The sequence below is a fragment of the Camelina sativa genome, chromosome 7, assembly GCF_030686135.1.
Source record: "Camelina sativa cultivar CO46 ecotype springtype chromosome 7, ASM3068613v1".
Taxonomy (NCBI): Eukaryota; Viridiplantae; Streptophyta; class Magnoliopsida; order Brassicales; family Brassicaceae; genus Camelina; species Camelina sativa.
In genome coordinates this window covers 22716435-22733757 of record NC_141886.1, presented here as the reverse complement: position 1 = coordinate 22733757, position 17323 = coordinate 22716435, and the positions used below count along the sequence as shown (strand labels likewise).

The 17323-nt window shown below is 33.6% G+C and overlaps 2 protein-coding genes and 1 long non-coding RNA gene across 3 annotated transcripts; 2 read left to right on the top strand and 1 right to left on the bottom strand.

Annotated features, from left to right (window-relative positions):
* The first annotated feature begins 2792 nt into the window (after nucleotides 1-2792).
* On the top strand, nucleotides 2793-5137 carry LOC104701671 (spermidine synthase 2). The gene is made up of 8 exons (XM_010417406.3): nucleotides 2793-3231; nucleotides 3377-3453; nucleotides 3566-3688; nucleotides 3946-4050; nucleotides 4147-4219; nucleotides 4309-4576; nucleotides 4669-4798; nucleotides 4879-5137. Exons 1-8 carry the CDS (start codon nucleotides 3051-3053, stop codon nucleotides 4942-4944), a joined length of 1023 nt encoding a protein of 340 aa, XP_010415708.1. The 5' UTR covers nucleotides 2793-3050; the 3' UTR covers nucleotides 4945-5137.
* Nucleotides 5138-10380: 5243 nt separating this feature from the next.
* Nucleotides 10381-14843, top strand: LOC104701670 (potassium transporter 6). Its single transcript, XM_010417405.2, has 7 exons — nucleotides 10381-11039; nucleotides 11178-11664; nucleotides 11780-11833; nucleotides 12402-12662; nucleotides 12744-12796; nucleotides 12881-13259; nucleotides 13353-14843. The coding sequence occupies exons 1-7, from the start codon at nucleotides 11001-11003 to the stop codon at nucleotides 14417-14419; spliced, it is 2340 nt and encodes a 779-aa protein (XP_010415707.2). The 5' UTR covers nucleotides 10381-11000; the 3' UTR covers nucleotides 14420-14843.
* Nucleotides 14844-16161: 1318 nt separating this feature from the next.
* LOC147941593 (uncharacterized) lies at nucleotides 16162-17070 on the bottom strand. Its single transcript, XR_015561278.1, has 2 exons — nucleotides 16917-17070; nucleotides 16162-16436 (listed from the first exon to the last, which is right to left on the bottom strand). It is a non-coding gene; the product is annotated as an uncharacterized LOC147941593 (long non-coding RNA).
* Nucleotides 17071-17323: the final 253 nt, after the last annotated feature.

The following is a 17323-nucleotide window of genomic DNA, read 5'->3' as shown; positions in this document are numbered from 1 at the left end:
GATTTGGTTGAATTTCAGATATCGTATCCGTTTCACTCCTACGTGTAGGCATTTGATTGAATATAAAATGATAACCCTATCATTTTAATGATAGTTAGTAATCCTATTTAGATATTATACTTTTTATGGGACGTGAAGATAGAGATATTGTATTAAGAGTAAATTTTGCACTCACATATGTACTGTGAGATGTACTTTTATTTAGGATATCTACGTTAGTAAAAAGTTACATGAAAACTAATTTAAAATATTTACGATGTATAAATTTAAATTTTGTAATTTTCATATTAAATACCAATTTAAATGGATAAAAGTAAAGTGATAAAATTAAGTTATAAAAAGAAAAATATTTGTGGAATAGAAAATAACAATATAGATAATGTACTTTATTATATCTTATAAAAATCAGTTGTAAGACATTTAAACGACCAGAACCATCTACACTCTCAATTTTTGTTCAACAATTTTAGTGGCTTATACATTGATTAGTTTAGGCGTCTGATTAATTAATTTATAATATTTTATTCAGATTAAAAAAAATAACGTTAATTTGTCAATTTGTACATTAGTCAATTTGTGTAAGTGTACTTTTAAAAAGAGCCCAATAACGTTCATAGATCCATTTCTACTTTAAGTACAGTCTTAAGATTTGCATGTCTTATGGAAAATTCTCAACAACATATGTATCCTTAACTTGGAAAACGCGAAGTTCACATAGCCTTTTATTCGGTTTTCCAGAGCTTTGACTTCAACTCACAATGTTTAATTACTTCAGTTCCTCCATTCAATAAATATCACACATAAACATTGTTTCAAGTAGACATAAAACATCCAAAAAAAATCTATAGAGAATTAAAAAATGTATTAAGAAACATTACAAGAGTTTGCCTCCCAACCAGTGAAGCTAAAGATAGGTAGCAAACGAATTCATTACAAAATAATTTTTTTGGATAACTTATTTCAAATTTGGATCTCAAGCAAAACAGTACTCATCGATTAGTCCTAACAACTTGTGGTTATGGATCTCAGAGGAAGAAAGAGATTAACTAACACCAAAAAACAAAAGAAAAATCTCCACACCTATGTACCCGTTCATTTTATAGTAATCAATGTTCACATACTAGTAACAACTTTATCAATCAATTGCAAAGCTTCATTCACCTCGAGCCCTTCAACAAACATAACATTCAGCATGGTCTATACGTTAAAAAATGGTATACTGTTGTTGAAACTTGTGTGTTAAACACACATCTTTTAAGTTGTTTGCATGACCCACTGAAATAACACTTCTCAATTTCAAGGATCAGTTAGCTTACAAGATCCAAAATTGAGTCTACGTCAAACCTTTCGAAAGATAGAGCTTCCTTGAAACTAAAATCTAAATGTGAGATAAAAATATATATATATATATATATAGAGCATTCGAAACAGCTCTTGCTCTCTAAATTATTAGAGAATACGATCCTAAAATTTCTTTTTAATATGAGACGTAAAGCATTTGTTATCTGGTTTTGTAACTTCTATTTTTTTTTTTGATATACCCAATCAGCTGATCCGGTCAGTCTTAGGGAAGAAAGCGCACCGAAATGTTAATATGTTGATTCATCTTCACATCTAGATGTTGGACTATCACATTGCCAAACCCAAGTTTGGAATGTTTTCTAACTAATGTTCGAGAATAGTAAGATCGCATGCATTTCTGATTATAAGATAAACCAGTTAGGCTCAGGTTCATCTCACAAATTTCCTAATAAAATATTGATAACAGTAACAGAGGAGAATCAAACTTGGTTGTTGGAATTTCACCTTCCCCCACGCTGGTCCTACCACTCGCCCACCATCTCTTTGTAACTTCTGTTTTTAATTTCGTATACATCTTTCTCTTTGTTTTACGTATTTGATTAAAATAATTGTAAATTTGTAATCCAATATCTCAATGTAGAACCCTATCTTTTTTCTCAGCCTGTGCTTTTTCGTCGAATCTCTTCAAAAGAAAATATGCTCTTTTAGCGCGCACGCACACTCACAGACAAAAACTGTAATATATGCTCTTTTTGGTGTTTTTTTTTTCTTTGTCCACAATAATATTCGAAAATAGTTAGTACCAAAACCCCAAAATAATAAACAGTAGAGTTGTCTGTAAATTAATATTTGGATGTGACGACATTCGATTCGATTCATGTTCAGTTAGACTTGTTTAGGTCACTGCCATAAAACACAAAACTCGACATCTACTATGTTCAAGTGAGACCTTGACTCAGTCTCTCGGCCACCATAACCTTTTTAAAAAAAAAAAAAATTAATCAGGGAAAAAAACATAATTTGATTTGTTTATGGTTATGAGCCATGGATTGCCAATAAATTTCTCTTTGACAATTTCAATCTGTTTACATGCAATAATTCGAATTCTGATGCAACAAAACAAACATTTCTCGAAATAGGACAAGTAGACAGTTTTTTTTGGTTTTTCGCTGACACACATATTTTACACGTGTGTGAAACCGCGCATCATCTCTTAATTTTAACCTCAAACGTCTTTTTTCTTGTGTGTGGCATTTTGCATTTTTGTTAAATACTTTTTTTTGTGTTAAATACTTTTTATAAATACTTGAAGTATAAACTCAACAGTCAACACAATCTCAAAATTAAAAAAACAATACTCTTAGACGTTTTATCAAAACGAAACGATGGAGGGCTAAAAGAAAAGCAAAAAGAACAAAAAGGAGAAAAAAGCTGTCATGATTGATTTCAATTATTCCGAGTTATCATCACAAAATAATTAAAATTTCCATATTCACGTAGTGAAAATTTTAATAACAAAATAAAATATATATTTTATGAAAAATGATTTTTATAACAGTCGAATCGTACGGCAGATATTGGTTGGCCCCCCCTCTCTCTTATATCATCATCTCCGCATCAAAACAAACAACTCTCACATGAGCAACAAAGCCACATAGAGACACACACACTAAAACCCTAATCTCTTCACTCTCTCTCTCTCTCTCTCTCTCTCTCTCTCTCTTCTTATATAAACAGAGCATCCATCTATGTCGTCAACACAAGAAGCTTCAGCTACTGATTCACCCGTGAAGAGACCAAGAGAAGAAGAAGACAACGGCGCCGCCATGGAAACAGAGAACGGTACTGGAGGAGAGATGATAAAGGAGCCTTCTTGTATGTCCTCTGTTATTCCTGGATGGTTCTCTGAGATGAGTCCTATGTGGCCAGGTTTTGATATAAAGTCTCATTCTTTTCTGGAATTGTTTCCCGAATTTTAATTTCTTGATCAATGAATCAAAACTCTGTAGCTCTCTGTTGTTCCCCAATTGGAGTATCTGTGAAGCTGATTTTTTTGAATTTTATGAGTTTGTAGGAGAAGCACATTCACTAAAAGTAGAGAAGATTCTATTCCAAGGCAAATCTGATTACCAGGATGTTATTGTTTTCCAGGTAACAAAAAAAAGACAGTTTCTACTTGCTTAGTTTGTAGTCTCATTAGTCTTCAAGTTTGGTTTACTTATTATATAAAGTTTTCAACTTTGGTGAATTTTCTTTGGCTTAGTCTGCAACATATGGAAAGGTTCTTGTTTTGGATGGAGTGATTCAGCTTACTGAAAGAGATGAATGTGCGTATCAGGAAATGATCACTCATCTTCCCTTGTGTTCTATCTCCAATCCCAAGAAGGTAATCCTCTTTTAGCAGATGAATAGTATTGTTAGGATAGCTTAGATACTCAAAGTCTCTTGCTTTCAACTGCTAAAAAGGTTTCTTTTGGTAAAGTGAATTGCCTTTCTTGTCTATTAGTCATGTCCATAGAACTGATTTGAGATGATGATCCTGTAAGGTTGGTATATAGGGGATTATGCTAAAACTGCTGCCTGATTTGTTGCTATTTGACAGTAAAATTGTAACAAAGTGTGTTTCGTATGGATCTTATATAGGTTCTGGTCATTGGGGGAGGAGATGGAGGAGTCTTGCGGGAAGTGGCACGTCATAGTTCGGTTGAGCAGATTGACATTTGTGAAATCGATAAAATGGTGGTTGATGTGAGTTTGTCACATTCTGTTCTGTATTCTTGCATTACATTGTGATGAACTTTACTTAGGTTTTAATACGTTTCCACCTTCTGTGATCTTCTTCAGGTGTCTAAGCAATATTTTCCTAAGGTAGCAGTTGGATACGAGGATCCTCGTGTCAACCTCCTCATCGGCGATGGTACTCAGTGTTCTGCTATTTATGTCTCTCTCTCTGTCTAAATAGTTTTTTTTATAAGTTTAATACAATGTTGTGGCTATGTTTTGCAGGTGTTGCTTTCTTGAAGAATGCTGCTGAAGGAACCTATGATGCAGTTATTGTTGATTCATCGGATCCGATTGGTCCAGCAAAAGAGCTATTTGAGAAACCTTTCTTTGAGTCAGTGAATAGAGCTCTTCGTCCTGGTGGAGTTGTGTGCACACAGGCTGAAAGCTTGTGGCTTCACATGGACATTATTGAAGACATTGTGTCTAATTGCCGTGAGATCTTCAAGGGATCTGTGAACTACGCTTGGACCAGCGTTCCAACTTACCCGAGGTCTTTCGAAATTGGATCTTGAATACATTTTTTTGGTTTTCGTTTGCATTGATTTAAAAAAAATCTGAAGTCTTATGGCGATTCTTTTGCAGTGGAGTCATTGGATTCATGCTTTGTTCAACTGAAGGACCACAGGTTGATTTCAAGAAGCCAGTGAACCCGATCGATGATGATGAGAGCTCTGTCAAATCGTACGGACCCTTAAAGTTTTACAACGCAGAGGTATGTGAATAGTAATCACTTTTCGAAATGTGTTTTTGTATCATCGTGTTAAAACGGATTGAATCTTTTGGGGGTTGCAGATTCACTCAGCTGCTTTCTGCTTGCCCTCTTTCGCTAAGAAGGTTATCGATTCGAAAGCCAACTAGAAGAGAGGAGAGGAGAGAGCTCATTTACCTTTGAGAAATTTCACGTAGAAGTGAATCATCATGATGATGATCCTCTCGAAAATAATAAAAGTTTTAATTTTTAGAATGTATTGTCTCTTCGTTCTCCTTCTCCAGCAATGTTTTGTGACACTGCACCACTGAGATGCAAATAGTTATTTACTATTCCACACTCTTTCTTTTTTTTTGTTAGCCTCACACACAACTCATATCCTTTCTTTAACGTTATGCATCTCTAAATTGCTATAGTTTTTGATCGAAGGTGAAGACTTTGTGAATAACAGATTGTGATTCGAACTCCAACGTTTTTAGCTTTCCTCATTAAACTCTCACTGCACTTGGAATATAGTTCTTGCATCATCCTCAAAGCTAGAACCCAAAGCTTTTGGCTTTTGGCATGTTTCCTTTAAACTTACCAAGACAAATAAAAACAAAACGGAGTGGAGGGCTGACTCGGTGAGTAACGGAACAGTCGGAGTGATGCAAATTGTCTAGGTCAACAGAGACAAGATGTGGTGCTCATTACCCATTATTGTGACATGTTGATACTTGATAGGTGATTGATTCTAGGGCGGGGCATTCGGGTAATCCGTTCGGGTTCGGGTATTACCCATTCGGGTTCGGATAAACGGGTTTAGAAAAATAGAACCCATTGGGTATTTTTAGATATATGGGTTCGGTTCGGTTTGGGTACTATCGGGTTCGGGTCGGTTTGTGTTACAAATTTTAGAACCCGATTAGTACCCGAACTACCGGGTACCCGAAAAAATATAATTAAATTTAAATAAATTTAGTTAAATTTTGACTTACATAACAAAATATTTTAGATATTTTGATTATTTTTGATATTTAGGTATAAAACTAAATGAAATATTCAAAATTATAATTATAATTTTGGGGTAATTGCATTATATTAATGATAAATATTATAAATATGTTTATATGTTCGGATTTAATTGGTACCCAAACGGGTACCGGATATTATCCGACCCTAACCCAAACCCACGGGTATTAGAAAATAGAACCCAATAGGGTTTTATAGGTAAATCCGTACCTAATCTGAACCCGGTTTTTGGATCGGGTTCCGAATTGGGTATTCGGGTACGGTTTTTATAGCCAGACCTAATTGATTCTGTCATTTCTGACCATGGCAACTTCTCTTTTTTGTAATGGGCTTTAGTTTAAACGAAACGTTTTTGGGCTTACATCATGATCGGCCGACCACAAAATAAGTAGGTCGTTGACCATCGTAATACACGTGTGTGTGTTCACATCGATCGTTACAGGACAACAGTATCACATAAATACGACCTTTTCATGATTTTTTTTTTTTTTTTATTATTTTCTCTTCGTGATAAGTTTACTTAATCATCAAATTATGTATTATTTTCTGTCGCTCTCCACTCCTGATTAATGGGTCCATTCGCGAGATAGTTGCCACTTGCAACTTTAAGCAGCATATAACCTTATTTGTAGAGTTTTTAACAAGAAGATTAAACTAATTATAGGTAACAAACATATAGATGAGCGTTTTGTATATAAACTATATGGTTGATTCATGCCAAGCGGATATGTCATAAGATTTGTCGGCTTCAAGGATTTGCAATATAATTCTTATTTTAAAAAATTAATATCGGATGTTGGATCTATTTTCATGGCTCTAAATGCTTCTCACGTCTCCTAAACTGAAAAATCAAAGGTGTGTAGATAAAACATTAAAATTGAAAACGTACAAAATGAAAAAATTAGAGTTCTTCCACCAAACAATGACGCCATCGGGGCGGCTAAGTATATGCCAAAAGCTAACTAATTAAAGTGCAAGATTATTTAGTGTCATGTACGTAATCACTGTCGTAATATGCTGTAATGACGCAAACTCGGAGATGCAGCGACACACAAAAAAAACCATTACCTAATAAAAGTAGCTAGGAAAGTCTCTCTTATTATTTGAACAATCATCAAATAGTTTATCCCACTATTTAGTTTTAAAAATATTTTATCAAGAATCACACATATTTAAAAGACAAATCACGGTCCCCCTCGTTGGACTTATACCCTTATAAAAGTTTTTTTTTTCCTTTTTTCACTTTGACACTTCACCTATGCACTTATGGTGTGAAATTGATCTCACTCTTAAAATTCCGATCAGATAGTGTGAAACGTAATTCAACGTTTATAAATGTTCCACGTAAAGTTAATAGATTGTGTCTTCTTTTTTTTTTTTTTTTTTTTTTTTTGGTCAAACAGATTGTGTCTTCTTTTAATAACCTTTTCTATACTTTTTCAACTAAAGGAAAAACAAAATTTAGAGGATTAAAAATCTGATGATACGTGAAACCATTAGCTTCTTTTGTCTATGCTATGGACCAGGGTGGTTCAACATAATGAATCCACACATATGTCATACCAGTGCCTACCTCCACTAGTAAGGTTCGTAACTCCTATTTTAACTATTTTTTCAAACATATACATTAATATATATATATATGTTATTTATAAATTCATGAAATGGACAATTCTGGTGTCTTCAGTCTTCAGATATGACCTACGAGGTCGAGGTGATAAGAAAGAATCGAATCATTGACAATTATTGGTTTGTGATTCTGCAAGAAACTGGAGAACACTTCACGTTCTTTGCACACGTGTATGTCCAATATCGCACGCCATATTAACCGGGATTCCAAATGTGCACAGAGATGACCACGTGGAAACCGGTTTGTGGCAAACCGGGATCGTAATAAACGCTTATAACTGTTATGATCTTGATACGTATCATGCACTCGTGGATCATTTCTAAAGTTCTAACTAATTTTGTTTATATTTGTATATATTTTGAAAAATATGTAACCCTTTTGAACCCATAGCCTCAGGCCCTCATGAAAAAAAGTATCCAAATTAAAAAAAAAAAAAAAAAGATATTTTGTTATAGAAAATATACAAAAGGTAACAAACCAAATTCGACATGTATGGTCACTAGAATTAGATAAAGCTTCAATCTAGTTATCTAATTTCGGTTTTTTTTAAACTTTAAATTATCCACGAATATGTGGATCGCTATGTAGACGCATGATTGTGCATTAACACATACAAAGTAAAGGGCGTCCACATTTGGAAGATAATGCCGTCAGCTTAATTTTAGCTTCTTTACGTTACACGAAATTGGAACAAATGTAAATGATCAAATAGGAGAGGCCCCATAGATCAATATATGTGTTATCTCCATACAAAACCTCAAATGGAATTATTACACTTTTCATATACTTTATTTCTTGAATGGAGTATGACCCAAAAAGTGGTTACTAAAGGGAATTATTCTGTTATAGATTCCACCATCCAAGCTAAAAAAAGCAAATAGATTAATTATTGATATATAGATGGCTGCTTAAATTAGAAACGCATGGGTGTTCTAGATAATCATATACAATATGTTTGGTAGATATTATGGAACATAATTCAATAACTTGTTGTAAAAGTTGATATATTTAAAACCAACTCGTGCTACGAAAGTATGAATGCCGTGGAGCATGAATATTATTAACATGTTATGCATTAAATTATTAACAAGGCTTGAGTGGGTCTTAGAAACAAAAATTGTTTTTTTTTGTTTCTATAATTTGGTTAAGGGTTTTTACATTTCTCATTTAAAGAAATGTCACAACTCACAAGATAAACTAAACAAAGATTCAAGTTGTTGAGAATTAGGTAAGCCAGAATACATACATAACTCAAGAGGTTTCATCCACTCGTTAGCTTCTGTTTTGAATTGAGCATGTGATGGAACCGAATCACAGTGTCATTGCTAAAACAAGTACCGTTAGACAATTTGAGAACTTTGACCTCGGTCATTAACGGTCATTAGAACTTTGGATTTTTTTTTTTTTTTTTGGCAAATTACTTGAACTTTGGTTTTTGATCATTATGTAACTTATAATAACAAAATTAGAAAAGCTAAATATTTGCTAAAATTCATGTTCCTTAAAAATATGGTCCACTAGGTTTTAATAATTTAAAGACACCAAAATTTGTGTTTTTAATATAAATAACAAAGCTAAGAAAAAATATTTTAAAATTGTTAGTAACGTATCAAAATGAAAATCATATATATAATATTGCTCTTTTATATCTGATCTGTTTTGAAGCTTTTATGGCCATGCAGCGAAATAACCGTTGTTACAATGTATTTTAATATATTTTTTTCTTATCAGTTTTTTTATATGTAACCAAACAAAAGTAGGTTTTTAATTCATAATTTCAACGCAACACCAACCATTACAACTATTTAATAATGTTATAACTACAATTGTCTACTTTCATTTAATAACGTTATAACTACGTATAATCGTCTAGTTTCATAAATTCCAAAACATGACATATTGAAATTAGGTGATAGATAAAACATTTGTCGAACTCTTATAGCCGGAACCTAACCTTAAGATAAATAAGATAAAGATATGATCCGTGGGGGTTTGCAGCATATTTCTTACTTATTAAATTTTGTATGTTATACTCTTTCTCTTTTGTTTTGTAATTTATATTTTTTTCTTTAAAATTTCCATATACCTAGTCAAATCTCCATAAATTAATAAACAATATAAATTAATAAGTTTTGCTAGTCCAAATCAGGTCAGTATAAAAAATAATAAAATTCGATAAGATAATAAGTTAATAATTGTTTTGAAATCCCCATATAAAATATGATCACAATAATATCATAAATTAACAATTATATAAATAAATATATATATATATATATATATATTTATATGTTATAGTAATGTATGTTTCTCTTAAAGTTTATATCTATAAAACAATTGTTATGTTGTATTTTCAAATTATAATGATATAATCTATAATATATCATAAAATAGTTAAAAAAAAATTAAATTTTTCAATTTCTAGATATGCATCATTTATATTTTGATATTTAGATAGAATATTAAAGTACTATAATTGATTTTATTATTCATAAATTTGAATTTATGTCATGTGTATAAGTGAATTTGTAATTTATTGTCAATAGTGTTTTCTAAATATTTAAAATTCAGTTCAATACCATAAAATTCACAACATCTAAAAGTTTAATCTTATTTTGCTAAAATTATCTCAATTCATAAATCTAAAAAAATTAAACAATTAAAAGTATATCTATAGATTAATATCACTATAAATTAATAAAATGTTTTGGTCATAACATTATTAATTTATAGAGGTTTTACTGTATAATATTTATTTACATTATCACATTTATCTGAATTTGGTATATTTTGAAAAAAAAAACATAACAACAAAGTCAACAATAGAAATGCCAAGTAAAAACTATTATTAAAGTTAAGTTTGACTAAAAAGAGCCAAATTTAATTACTTTTTTTTTGTTTTCCTTCTCCTTATTATTTTCTCTCTTACCATAATTCTGTCTTCAAATTTTGAAGGTATGTGATAATCACTTTAAAGAAAGCTTATCAAAACGCCACACTTTCTCATCTCCTTTTTTTTCACTCTCGCTTTCACATTTTCATTTTCCTAATAGTAACACTATTTTTTTGGTACTATTGTTATACATTTCTTTAGCATATACAGTTTGACTAATCAATTTATTTCGGAACAAATCAAAGCCACTTTTACATCTCCTCAAAAGCCGAAATCAAAAATCTTTCTTTCTCACAAGTCACAAGTAAGCAAAAGCAAAACACCTTCAAAATTTGGTTTAACCCCAAAAGAAAAAGAAAAAAAAGTCGCTCTCTCTAATTTTCTTAAAAATCTCAACTTTGTCGTCTTAAATCCAGAAACCAAAAAATCCTCTACGTGTTCACCTTTCACCATTTTCTCGAGCTTTCTCGCATTTACCCCTCAGATTCTTAAAAAAAAGTTTCAAACTTTTCTTCTTCTTCTTCTTCCTTCTTAACCCATTCTCGTTTTTGCTCATAACTGTTCAGTCCCGAGTGGTGAGTGAATAAAGCACAGATTTGATTAACGCGTCATCATCACTCAATGGACTTCTCAAATCCCTGAGTTTTTATTCTTCTTCCGAGAAACCCACCATGGAAATCGAATCAGGAAGTTATCAAAACATCGTCAAGGTGAAGCCATCACCAGATTTGAGATCGGTTTCGATCATAAAGTTGTCACCTTTATGAAGATTCGTCATCTCTCTCTCCCTCGTAATCATCGATTTCTAAATCAAACCCCTTTTTTTTTTTTTTTTTTTGTTGTTGCAGAAGGAATCATGGAGAACAGTGTTGACATTAGCGTTTCAAAGCTTAGGAGTTGTATACGGAGATTTGAGTATCTCACCTCTATACGTCTACAAAAGCACATTCGCTGAAGACATTCATCACTCTGAGTCCAACGAAGAGATCTTTGGTGTTTTGTCTTTCATCTTTTGGACAATCACTCTCGTCCCTCTTCTCAAATACGTTTTCATCGTCCTCAGAGCTGATGACAATGGTGAAGGAGGCACTTTTGCTCTCTACTCGCTTCTGTGTCGACACGCACGGGTCAACTCGTTGCCGAGTTGTCAGCTGGCTGATGAGCAGCTTCTTGAGTATAAGACTGACTCGATTGGTTCGCCTCAGTCCGGTTTTGCAGCGAGTTTGAAATCTACTCTTGAGAAACATGGAGTTTTGCAGAAGATTTTGCTTGTTCTTGCTTTGATTGGGACTTGTATGGTGATTGGTGATGGTGTTCTCACCCCTGCTATTTCAGGTTAAATATATAAACTTTTGACTAGTTTCTTTTGTGTGTTTTTATGTCAATGACAAGATCATTGATTTGTTTTTTTTAAAACTTACCACTGTTCATTTGTTTTTGTCAATTACAGTTTTTTCTGCAGTATCAGGTGTTGAGCTTTCAATGTCTAAGGAGCATCACAAGTGTGAGTTTCTTTTGTGTTTTTTTTTTTTCCACTATTCTTGATAAAAGTTACATAAGCCGTCTCAATCTCAAGCTTAGGCCTATTTAGGGTGAACACTTTGGTTTAGTTCATAGATGATTTGGTCACACATGGAGTCTTAGAATCAACCTGAAGTCGTCGGTTTTTTTTTTCTTTAAACTGTGGAGACAGTTGTTCCCACCATCTGTTTATTCGATTGCTTGGTAGAGTTTTGCACGTAACACGAATTAAATGTCGTGGCGCCATCCCGATTTCGAGTCATATATATCACTTTCAGTTCCTTAATTTGATGACCCCACGCTATTGAATAAGCGTTTTGGATTCTTCTCCGGACATCAAGTGGATAGATAGATATACCAAAACTAAATGTTAATCCCTCTTCCCTGAAACTCTCATCTACTCAAAAATTTTGGAACTTTGTGTAACTGTCATGTTCAAAAGACTCTTGCAGTTGGTTAAAGTTTTGACCTTTTTGCCTCAAAATAAGGTTATTATGATTGTGTTTGAAAGTTTATTCTTTGGTCTTCTTTGTTTTGTTTTGTTTATGCAGACATAGAAGTCCCTGCTGCTTGTATAATTCTGATTGGTTTGTTTGCACTCCAGCACTATGGTACACATAGGGTCGGGTTCTTGTTCGCCCTGGTGATTCTGTTGTGGCTAATGTGCATTAGTGCCATTGGTGTTTACAACATTTTCCATTGGAACCCGCATGTGTATCAAGCGCTTTCTCCTTATTACATGTACAAGTTCCTCAAGAAAACTCAAAGTAGAGGCTGGATGTCTCTTGGTGGGATCTTGCTCTGCATTACAGGTGCAACAAATAAAAACAAAAACCAATTTTGCTTATGAGCAGAAGAAGAAAACTTGACTCACTTGTCTTACTCGTACTCAGGTTCTGAAGCAATGTTTGCGGATCTAGGACATTTCTCGCAACTCTCAATTAAGGTTTTTAAGAATCCTTCTCTTCTCTATCTGCCTTCTTTACATTTCTTTCTTCGTTGTCTCAGACGCTTCGTGCTCTTGTTGCAGATTGCTTTTACCTCACTTGTTTACCCGTCCTTGATACTTGCCTACATGGGACAAGCAGCTTATCTCTCACAGCATCATGTAATTGAAACTGAATACAATATAGGGTTTTATGTATCTGTACCAGAGAAACTAAGATGGCCAGTTCTTGTAATCGCCATACTCGCTGCTGTAGTTGGTAGTCAAGCCATCATCACCGGAACATTTTCAATCATCAAACAATGCTCTGCATTGGGATGTTTTCCCAAAGTTAAGATTGTTCATACTTCATCTAAAATCCACGGTCAGATTTACATCCCTGAGATCAACTGGATCTTGATGATCCTCTGTTTAGCTGTCACCATTGGTTTCAGAGACACCAAGCGGTTGGGTAATGCTTCAGGTATATATAACTAAATCATTTCATTTTAGTTTGGTTACTACCATTGCGTTAGCTACCATAGCTAAGTAACCGTTGATAATGTTTTCTGTATAGGTTTGGCGGTTATAACCGTTATGCTTGTGACAACATGTCTAATGTCACTAGTTATTGTACTATGCTGGCACAAGAGCGTCTTCTTTGCTATAGCATTTGTTGTATTCTTTGGCACAATCGAAGCTCTCTACTTCTCAGCTTCCCTGATCAAATTTTTAGAAGGCGCATGGGTACCAATCGCACTCTCGTTTTGCTTCCTTCTCTCGATGTGTACTTGGCACTACGGAACCTTCAAGCGCTATGAGTATGACGTCCAAAACAAAGTCTCAGTCAACTGGCTTCTCAGCCTTGGTCAAACCCTTGGGATTGCACGTGTCCGTGGCCTTGGACTCATCCACACGGAGCTTGTCTCTGGCGTCCCTGCAATCTTCTCTCATTTCGTTACCAACCTCCCTGCCTTCCACCAGGTTCTTGTCTTCCTCTGCATCAAATCTGTACCGGTTCCGCATGTACGTCCCGAGGAAAGGTTTCTAGTCGGACGTATTGGTCCGAAAGAGTACCGGATCTACCGTTGCATTGTCCGGTATGGTTACCGTGATGTCCACAAAGATGATTTCGAGTTTGAAGGCGATCTTGTATGTAGCATTGCCGAGTTTATCCGTACTGAGGCTGCAAACGCAACTGCTGCAGAGACCAACGGAGAGGAGGATGATAGAATGTCAGTTGTTGGAACTTGTTCCACGTACATGCAAGGAATGGAGGATCACTACGAAAGTGATGTTGACGACCCGGATAAGCCCGGGACATCAGAGATACGATCACCAAAACCTAAGAAGAAGAGTAAGAGTAAGGTCAAAAAGAGGGTTAGGTTTGTTGTCCCGGAGACTCCAAAGATAGAGAAGGAAACTAGGCAAGAGTTAATGGAGCTAACGGAGGCTCGTGAGGGAGGTGTGGCTTATATAATGGGGAACGCGTATATGAAAGCGAAACAAGGATCAGGGTTAGTCAAGAGACTTGCCATTAACGTCTGCTATGAGTTTCTTAGGAGGAACACTAGAGGTCCTAGAAATATGCTGACGTCTCCTCACGCTTCTACTTTAGAAGTTGGTATGATCTACCATGTCTAAAAAGGGGTATTTTGATCTTCTTCTTTTTTTGTAAATGCTTTTGTTGTGTTTTAATTTACTAAAAGAAAAGAAAAAAGTGAATTAGATATATATAGCTGAAGAAATTTTGTTTTGTGGAGGTTTAACTTTAAGGGGTTATAGAGTTTATAGCTCAAGAAATCCTCCTTTAGATATAGAGTTTTTTTTTTCTCCTTTCATATACATAACTTGTGTACAAATGATATGTGTGAATTATGTGTACCAGATTGTGATTTACATTGTCACATAATGTGGGTATAGCCAATCTTTTATTTGTCTAACAATATGCATTATGTGGTTGTTAGACATAGTTTGCCTAAGTTGTAAGTAAAAAACTTGTATGTATCTATAAAGAGGATACCAAAAAGAGTAATCTCATTTGATATATGAGATTGATTTGTACAAATTTATTATGTGTTTTGCAATAAGGTTTATGAAACTTTTTAACCTCAAACAAATCTTTCTTTTCTTGGATTGTTTATTCGGATAATCGGATGTCACTTTCGTCTTCCTCAATTCTACTTATACATTTTAGTCAAGTTAAAGCTCGAATTTGAAATACATACATCACAAGCAATGGTCGCAAACAACAAAATTAGATAAAAGTAGTCCAGGAAGTGCTTAGAGCATAGGTGGGCTAACTAAAGGGCCATGGAAACTAAAATTCAAAAATTAAACCGGGGTTTAACTGGCTAGAAAAAGTCATACCGGACCTGACCAAATCCGAAGATGAAGATCCTTTGCTCGAGCTGTCAATGTTCCCGACTGGTATTAATTTGTCTGAAAGCGATCTGACTTTGGATAATATACTCAATGAAACAGCTCAATTGTTTAAAAACTGAAACCACGTGCTTCTCTAGAAAAAATTTGTTATCCTTTTATCTTTCGTTATTATTTTTTTCTGACTCCAAATTCAGTCTTGCTTTTTTTCTAAATGGAAAAATATACAAGCAATCTCATTGGATAAGTTTTTTTGTATGAATTGTACATTCATTCGTCTTTATTTATGTGTGTCCCCATAGTTATTCTTTACGTCACGAAATTTCTTGTCGGTATGAACTATTTCAAATTCTATATGCATTGTAATGTAATGAGAACGTAAATTAAGTCGTGACTCGTGAGTACTATCATAAATCACATAGTACTTGACTAGAACTATATATAAATGTAAAAGAAAGAGTCCAGTTGGCAGTTGGTATAAGCCTGTAATATAAATGTAACTACGTACGTTTGATGTCGTAGTCAAAGTACTTGGTGCCGTATAACTCGATCTAATTTTTTTTTTTTTTGTCCCCCGGTCTTAAATTATACATTAACAACTTTGGTGAGTACAAAAATAAAACACATATATCAAGTAAAAAAAAATCAAACGTACTATATGATATATATGCAAAGTCTAAGAAAATATTAGTTGTTAGAATTAGAAGGTAAGGAAAAAAAAATTATCAAAATGAACAGTAGTAGTACATTATAGACACTCGATGACAGCTAATTAACAAAAATACAAAACACAAAACAGTGTAATAACAAAAAGGAAAAAAAAACGAATTATTTTTTAGTTTAAAAGAGTTTGAATATGTCGGTTATATAAATGGTTAAATGTACTTTGATGTTACAGCTATGAGACAACCGGGTTATCATAAAGGAGAAAGGGAGAAGGTTCGAAGGTGGGTTTTGTTTGATACAGACGTGCACAGATCCTTTCCTATGTATAAAGTAAAAACTTTGATCATTCTAACGTGTCATTTCTTAATTGGTTAAACACATGTTTTTGACTTTAATTACGTAAGTGGAAACGCATTTGCAAAAAAGAAAAAAGAAAAATATCATATCCTCTCCAAACACTTATCCATTCGGGAAACATTCTGATCCTTAGTTTCAAGTTTACACCAATCTATGGAACCCACTTGGACTATACAACCCATACGAACCTGTCTCCGTGTCTAATTATCATTGGTTCATATCCACGAACCCCACCTTAGCCGACGTTGGTGTCTGTCTGGATAAAGAAAAAAAAGATGAATAAAACGTTTTTTTTCCGGAAAAAAAATATATTTTTTTTACTATTTAGAAACAGAAATGTAAACAAGAGATAATGGATTTTTTGGGGCGGAATCTAAAGTTTTCTTTTGCGGGGAATAATATCAAAGATTCAAGAATACATATTATTTTTAGAAATAAAGAAATTTATAGTAAAGAAAGTGTTTTGCTTTCTTTTTTTTCTTTACATAAAAGATAAGCATCAATATTAATTTGATATAAATTAAAATACCCACGCTCGTGGCTCTTTCGAGGAGCGGAAGAGACTAGAATCGTGATTTTTTATTTTTCATCTTTAAATATATATTGAAAAGTATATTTTTTTAAAAAAAAAAGGAAAAAAAAATAGAAGATGAAAGAGTCTATCGGATACGGCGGATCCAATCTCCCAATCCGCATTGGCTGTCGAGACAACATGGATGTAAAAAGACGTCCTTACCTTTTAGGTTCATCATGGTTATTTACCGTCCAGCCACTGAGTGTAGTGGACGTTGTGGCTCAACTCACCCGCGTGCTGTGTTCTTTTTTTTTGATGTCTTATGAGTATGAGTCGATCTATATAGTATTTGATTTTTTTCTTTTGCACGTTCCATGGTTAAAACTAAAACAATATAATATATTCTTTATATATGGATAGAGCCTCTAGTAGATCGTGTGTAGGCGTTTCTTCATTGACCGGTGGATAACATCAACAATCCAATTATTTATTTTTTTAAACGTTGTTTCCACTTTTTATAGAGTTTATAGATTCTATGTGACTATGAAACGACTTGTCAACAAAACACACATATCTTTTTTTTTTAGTAGTTTGTTTAGAATCAATTTGTATACGGTTGGTTTAGTTTG